This window comes from Telopea speciosissima, chromosome 3 (assembly GCF_018873765.1).
Source record: "Telopea speciosissima isolate NSW1024214 ecotype Mountain lineage chromosome 3, Tspe_v1, whole genome shotgun sequence".
Lineage (NCBI taxonomy): Eukaryota > Viridiplantae > Streptophyta > Magnoliopsida > Proteales > Proteaceae > Telopea > Telopea speciosissima.
This window is the reverse complement of record NC_057918.1, coordinates 65,338,749-65,346,836: the sequence shown is the minus strand read 5'-3', so window position 1 is coordinate 65,346,836 and position 8,088 is coordinate 65,338,749. Positions and strand designations below refer to the sequence as shown.

At 37.6% G+C, this 8,088-nt stretch overlaps 1 protein-coding gene across 1 annotated transcript; it reads right to left on the bottom strand.

Moving 5' to 3' along the window:
- Positions 1–384: 384 nt before the first annotated feature.
- LOC122654677 (protein NPGR2-like) lies at positions 385–7,090 on the bottom strand. The gene is made up of 5 exons (XM_043848883.1): positions 6,794–7,090; positions 5,782–6,034; positions 3,944–5,160; positions 3,380–3,533; positions 385–804 (listed from the first exon to the last, which is right to left on the bottom strand). Exons 1-5 carry the CDS (start codon positions 7,046–7,048, stop codon positions 488–490), a joined length of 2,196 nt encoding a protein of 731 aa, XP_043704818.1. The 5' UTR covers positions 7,049–7,090; the 3' UTR covers positions 385–487.
- Positions 7,091–8,088: the final 998 nt, after the last annotated feature.

Below are 8,088 nucleotides of genomic sequence, written 5' to 3'. Positions count from 1 at the left end.
TAGACATGGAAAACCCCATTGGATCTTGTAGCTAAAAGCTAAATCATTCATTTTCTTTGAATTGAAGTCAAAAGTTGTAAACACAGAGAGAGTCATAATCACTGGTTATTGGTCACTAGGCTAAGAAGTGCAGATATGGACTTCCATATTTTTAGGGGAGTTTGAACCATAACAAATAATAGAGAATGTATAGAAATGGAAGAAATGAGTCTAACGATACAATTCGTGCCTTGAATCTAAAGGAAATTTAAATAAAAATTTGCAGATCATAAAACATCAAACAAAAGGAGGAGACATGATGTGAATACTTTGTATAATAAAGGTCAATTTTATCCTTCGAGATGGTTAGTGATGAAAATTGATGTGCGAGTCTTCTTCAATATGTGAAACGTGTAGAAACATTTCTGGAGGGACACAAAAACAAAAGAGAAAGAACTACGAGTATACATTGAATGCTTACAGAATTTAGCTGTGCATGTGATGCTGATTATCTGAATGGTTCAACTGGTGCAGAGTCTTCAAGAAAAGCCGCAGTCTGAAAACATTCAGCAGCTTCTTGTGCTGATGCACCACCCTCAGCTTTGTACAGAAGCCCAAGGTTGTACCAAGCAGAGGCGTTTGTTCGATCCAGCCGCAAGGCATCTATTAGGAAGCTTCTAACTACAGCCAATGACTTGTCACCAAGCTGTCTAAGAACAGTAGCCGTAGAGACCAAGCTTGGGACATGGGTGGGTTCAATATCTAGTGCACTTGTGAATGCTTTTAGAGCTTCTTTGTGGAGGCCTTTTGCTTCATTGAGTAAACCTGAGAGACCATAACTAAAATTGAGTGCCTTAAATTTTAGTGACAATGCTGACAGTTTTTTTAAAAAAATAATACTTTAAATGTGAAAGTAAGAACTGCATTAAATCAAAATTCAAAAGACCTTTCTAAGAAAGAGGACAATAATAATACAGTAATGAGAAAAAAACAAGTGATCAGTTATTCTAGCCAAAGCACCGACACCTAACAAACACCTCAAATTGAAGCTTTCTGAACTAGTAAGACCATATCATGATTACAGATCTAAATAAATAACCTAGTAGATTTTTTGACGAAAATAAGTTTTACAATATCCACATTAAAATTGATAAAGTGATGAGAAATAAAGTGACTAGTTTATCTAGCAAAACTCATGGACTTTCATTAACACCTTGAATTGAAGCTTTATGAATCAGCCAAACCTTACCATGATTACAAGTCTAAACATATATATCAGTAGGCTTTTTGAAGGACAAAAAAAAAACTTATAAGTTGCACATATAAAATGAAATCAACATAACTGTTTCTTCCTCCATCCTCTGCAAGATGTTCACTTTCAATTACATCAGTCAATGATGAGACAGCTAGCAGACCAATCAGAATGCTATTTTGAAAGTTTATAAAGAAAGAAGGTTTCCAACCTTCTTTTCTCTTCCCATGGAGAATCGAAAGGTCAAACAGCAGTGTCATCTCAAACAAAGAAAAGATAGAAAGAAAAAAAACCAAATAAAACCTTACACCCTCTATCAGCCGCTAAAGTACAACCAGAAAAGCCATCAATTCCCTCTCCCAATCTCTCCCTGAACTGAACAGGCAAAACCCACACAAAAAAATAAGAAAGAAGGTATCTCCTCATCCCCCACCCTTCCCTGCAAATGAAAACTTAATAATTACATGTCATCGTACCAATTTTCCACATACCCCTCCCACAACCTCAGGTAAGCATCTTATCCCACTCAAAATTGTTAGATCATAAATGCATGTGCCGGGTTTCTAGATAAATTGAGAATCTCTTTCTAATGGTTGTCTGTAATTGATAAATTGACCTCTACTTGAAACAAATCAGAGTCTGAATTTTTGAATGTATTGTTGCAAAATTAATTAACCACCTTCACCTCATCGGAGACCATAACCTTGTCTCTGGAGTCTGAGAACTTAGCAGTGGCAGCATGGGCCTGTTGGACGTTGTGCCTGGAACTGTATCATGCTGTTCCAGTTGTGCTCGGCACACCCTAAAACACGTTTGGAATTGTGCCACATGTTCTATTCCAAGCACAATAGTGTGCTAACAGCACTGTTCCACAGAACCAAAAAAAGTAATTCCTCACTACAGCACAAACCACTTGCCCTTGGTTTAGAAAGCAGGAAGTGAAACCCACCTCATCTTGTTTGATCATGGAAGATTGGAGACACCAGTCAGGTTTGTGCTCTTTACACCTTTTTCATCATCTCCCACACCTATGTCTTCACTCTCATTGCAATCCCAGTCCCTGTTCAACCTTGAACTATCAATTAAAAGTTTGGATCATTGCCACTTCAATAGGCAATCTGACTTGCAGAACTTTGATTTGCATTTAAATTCAATGCTACATAGGAGGGGTAAGAGGTGTTGGTTGGATAAGATTGTTGGAGAGGCACCATATTGTAGTATAAAGAGAATGCCAACTGAAAACTTTTCAGCTGCAGCTATTCAACTAAAAAGGGGATATCTCTCAAGTCTGACTATCAAAATTGGGAAATAAGACGGGTAAAATATTTTAAAACTTACTTAAAAGTATGATAATGTTTTGTTATTCCAAATGCATTCTCAGTGCGAAGAACATCCCTGAAACAGAACAAGCTAGCACACATTTCTGGAACAGCACAAGTTGTTCTCATATCCAAACAGACCCCAAGTACTCATAGAATTAATCTTTAATGCAGATTCGTAAGAACTTCTGAATCCACAGTCCATTTGGAGATCTACAACACAGATATTTCAAAAGAATTGTAATGTTCAACTGTTGTAACATTTTTTTTTGAGGGGGGGGGTGTTGTAAAGCATAACTTATTTATTGCAAAAATTACGTTAGAATTAGTTATAGAATCATAATGAGCTCAATTTCTCAAGAGATGTCATTCATCAAAACAAAGTCTTATCATAGTTGTCAAGGTATCACCTAGGCATCTAGGTATCCAGTATTCCAGTCAACTTGTTGGTGTCGCCTTGCGTCCAGGCCCCCCTCCAATGCCTTGGATCGCCTAGACGTCATGACAACTATGAATCCTATCATAATTTTTAATGACTACATAAATTTGAAGACATTCAATGAAATCTGCATCCAGTTACTCTTTGTAGGCAGGTCATTTTTTTCTGTTCACGACTCCAGAATCCCAACAAAACCCATCTGTACAAAACCTCAATTTGCATAAAGACAAGACCAAAATAAGTCTTGTAGTTCCACTAAAACTAATACTTTCTCGCACTTATACAGTTATCATAGATTCAATAGCTAAAAATGACGGGAGAAATGCTATGCCAAATGCCAGAAAAGGACAAATAGTATAGTAGTAGTGAAGAGAGTAAGTATCAATGTACCTGTGGCATGACAACGAGAAGCAGAATAAGGACTAATGACCTTGGATTTAGAGAGACAGACTTCAGCATCTCGCCACAGTGACAAGCTCATGTATACATTAGCCAGATCATGCCACGTCTCTATTTCTAAACTTCTATCATGCTTTCCACTGTCCTGAAGTATGTAAGTTGAAGAAAACGTAATGTATTCACTCTTTTATTTTAATAATGTATTTTTAGACAAACTGTTGAACCCAAATGCAGTTATGCTGATTCCCACCCCGCCCCCGAAAAAAAAAAAAAACAAAAAGGTTCCCCTAATTGAAAAGGTAAAAACAAAGCACAGAGAACAGAAAAGGTTAAGTTTGAGGTTTGAAACCATGCCCCATAGAATCTTCAATAATTTCACATTTCTTTCTGGACTATGACTCTTGAGTGATCCCAATGGCACTACACGATATCTCATCTATGTGGAAGAAAAAACAAAGGTGTATGAAGATCATTCAACTGACACTAATATGGGTTATAATTATTTCCATGCTTTATCACTATGAGAGAACTGAAAGAAATATGCAATATATCTACCTTTTGAAGCTTCTTCCCAGCTACAAAATTTTTACTCTGAACTTGAAGAACAGCAAGTAGATGAGTAAATGTCTCAACAGCATTCCTCAACTGACCCTGTGCAATCTGGAGTTTAGCTTTAGTCCGCAACAACTCTCCCTGATCCCACTTCCCGGTCTGATCCAGAGCAGTATTGATGACTGTCTCGGCATCCTTATATCTCTGCTGAGAAGATAATATTCGAGCCAATAAGAGCCACCCTTTCACGTTAGAATCAGCTTCCAATTCCAGTAATTGCTTTGCATAGTAAAGGGCAACATTCAACCTCCTCTGCTCAGCATTTTCAAGGCTGAGATGAAATAAAACTTTAGGATCTCTTTCTCTCATTGTTCTCTCAGCAGTTTCTAATGCCTTAAGTGCCTCAGACTCTTTCATTGTCCTCTCAGAGTCTGAAAAACCTGATCTGGCCTCAGCTGAGAGTGAAATACCAAGTAAGCAGTTAGCAACACTTCCCATCGTATCACATCCACACTGCAATAGACCAAGTGCTCTGCAAGCAAACCCCACCCCTTCTTCTGCACAGTTAGGGCTCCCTCCACAAATCTTGGAAGCCAGTATTAAACCTGGCAGGCTATTTGGATTCTCTCTGCTACTTAGCAGCTTCCTCAACAAATTCAGAGCAACCATGTCTTCTCCTACCCCATGGTAACAGAGAGCTAGGATGTAATATCTATCATTTCTATCCAAAATCCCAGGAAGTAATTCTTCAAATTGATAGGCCAAGGTTCTCAATTCCCCTGACACCGATAGAGCAAATGAAAGGTGATCCATGATAGATGGATCCCATTCAATCCTTTTGAGAGCAAATTTTCTTAACAAAATCATCAACAGAAGAACAGCCTCTTCTATATTATTTCTAGGTACAAAAGAGCCTTCTATTTGGGAACGGAGGTTTGGGGGGCTTGCATCACAACCACTATAGAGAAGAAAAATGGCGAACTCTTTCTGTATCCTTGCAGTGGTCTCCACACCAAGATTCCAATGGTAAAGGAGGGCACGCCGGTATGACAAAATTGCTTCATGAGGAAAACCAGCAAGCTTCCATAACTCCGGAAGCAACTCGACTGCCTTGTTTAGAGTCTCCAGTAATTTACAATCAGTACCAAAGTTTTCAGGTAAGCCTTCCGGTAATGCAGATTCAATAGTGTCCAGAATAACTTTGCATGATTGAGCAGCTTCTGCAAAAACCAATTGGAAAGAAAGATTAGACCTGCAAAGATGGTTATAACAGTGAATGTTGTAGATAGTGAATGTCTTCTCTGAGAAAATTATGTCAGTGAAAGACATGCAGAGAAAATTTTTTTGGTTGCCAAAAAAACATACCACAAATCCTAAGATGGCTTATTGATGAAAAATACATGAAAAAGACAGTACTTGACAATTTGTGGGGAGTGTCAATTTAGAGGCAAAAGAAAAAAAGGTCGTCAGCAGTTGGGGGGAAAAAAAGAAATTGGTTTGGACAATTTGACTAGTGAGTGCATATTTACTGAAGAAAAGTGACAAGGTGCTTAAGTATGACTATGAAAAGTCATTGAAGACGAATGAGGAAAGAAATGAAGTACAAAACCTAGATGTTAAAGCCAACTTCTTCATAATGTAACAGAATCAGAAAATTCTAATTTAAGCATAAAATTACTTTAAGAGCTTCCAATAATAGAACATTGCACCTGATCAATAAAAACTTGGACATAACCACCCCAAGTAACCCATAAATGGGAACATAAACAGAAAATATTTGAAACAGGGTATGGAAAAAAGACATGTTAAAAAACAGAAGTCAAATTTATCAAGAATCATACCTCCAAATTTCCCAAGGACTTGCAATGATTTTGATTTCAGAAAGATTGCTTCAGAAAGCAAACTGACAGCATGCATAGACATGGGAGGGGTAACATCATTGTTGGAACGGCGTCTGTGGTTTTCAACTCTTCGAGCAATTGAGAGTTTCATCTTGGGAGTAACAGCAGCAACGTCTATTCCCTCAAACACATGAAGAGCAGCTTCTATGTTTCCTTTTTGATACTCAAGCTTTCCTAACAATGCTCTAGCCTCCTATATATACGAAAAGTGTTTGAGCTTCGTAACCAAATTCATAGAATCAAAAGATATAGGAACCAATTTCTGATTCCATAAGGCATGGTAAGCTACCCATTATTTTAAGAATAATAGGAGTTTAAAAGACAAGCAATTTTGCAAATTTTAATAGAATGTTAAAGGTGAATGATGGATGGTCCAACAAAACAGCATCATGGAAGGATGACCAATGCCTTTATTCAACAGTGAATGTGAGGATACCCAAGAATATTGCTAATAAGATTTGAAGACCTCAATTCTCATATTTGTGATGCATAGCTAGATACCTCAAAATTTTCATAAGACCAACCTTTAAATACCAGCAAAGAAACCGAGCAGAATAGATGACCAACTTATCTCGTTCAAGTAGCTAAAAGGGTCTAGAATATACAGAACAGACCCATTTCAGAAAGGGATGGAAATTCATTCCTAAATGGAAACACTGCCTATAATCTTTCTCAATACGACCATACTGATCCTAGACGATGCTGCAGTTAACGAATTCATAATGTCAAATACATAAGCCATAAACAAGAACGACCTAACTCCATTGTATTATCTTATTTGGAGAGCAAGGAAGGATTTTCCTATATCAAAGTAATCTTTCAAATATCGCATATGGTGAATTGGTTAACATGTAGTTTTGTGGTCTATGTCATTCTCCAAAATCAGATTTACATTCACATAGTCGAAAACTCAGCATAATCACGCAAGGCAAGAAAATGTGGAGGAACCAACCTCATAGTTTAGACAACTACTTTCACGGAGAGATGATTCAGCCTCTTCAATATTGCTAGTATCTGGCCTCTGCTCAGTCTCACCAGTTCGAGATGAATACAAACTGGCCGAATAGTCCCTGGTGGCCAGGGAGTCCGATGAGGGGACCATGTCATCTGCTCTTAACTGCTCTCCAGAACAAAGGCATCTCATCATCTTCCCCAACCCTGGTCTAACACCACTTCCCCGCTTTCTCATCCATTTGTTACGTCCCATATTGTTTCATTACACTCCAGAGCTTTCTGACAAAAGAAAGAAATCAAACCCAATGATTTTGTGAGAAAACTAGGATAACTGTACAATCACAGGTTCACTTCTTGGGTATTATAAGATGATTGACACTGTGTAACATGATAAAATTCAAGATTGCAGGAATGGAAAAAGGGAAATTGATCAGGCTCGACAAACCAACTCTAATTACTAGTGAGACTACATAAATAAATAAAAATAACCTTTTCACTTAGCATAAGAAAACAGAGAAAACAACATTCACCTTCACCCAATAAATAAAAAAAACATAAAACGACACTAGTTTTTTTTGGTGTTTTTTAATGAAACGAAATTAAATAAATCCTCTAACAGTTCAAATTCAAAACCGTAAACACTAGATTAAATACTCAAAATTACCTTTGGAAAGGAACGACCCACCAATATTTCTGCAACCAGAAGCCGGTAACCAACCAAAACCAGCGAATTACAGCACCTTAAACCCCAAGAGACCTTAGATAACCCAGCCTGAGAATCCCAATGAAGCCATCCAAGGAAAGCAGAGAAAAAGAATTGACAAACCCATAATATCCTAACCAAACTCAGTTGAATTCAGCACAACCCACATGTTGATTTTCCTCCAAAACAGACAAGAGGAAACGACGCTTAAGCCCTAATTAATAAAAACTAAAACTCATGATATCATCGTTGCAGAACGGCCATAAAGGAATGAATTACCTATAAAGGAAGTACCTGTTGTTCAAAAAATAGTAGAAACCGAGCCCACAAAACATCAAGACCACCACCACTCATTCCTCCGATTCCTCCCAACAATAAAAAAACCAAGTTATCTTCTTTGGAAACCTTTTTGATTAACCAAGAATCCAAAGCTTCAAGAACTCTTCTTTCTTTCCTTTTTTATCGAAAATTTTCCTCTTTGGATCCTCTTTGTGCAGTTCAGCTATTCAAAGTTCTCTTCCGGGTAATATAATATAGAATCTATAACAAAAGAATAGACTTTCCTTTGCGACAACTCTTGTCTCCCCTCC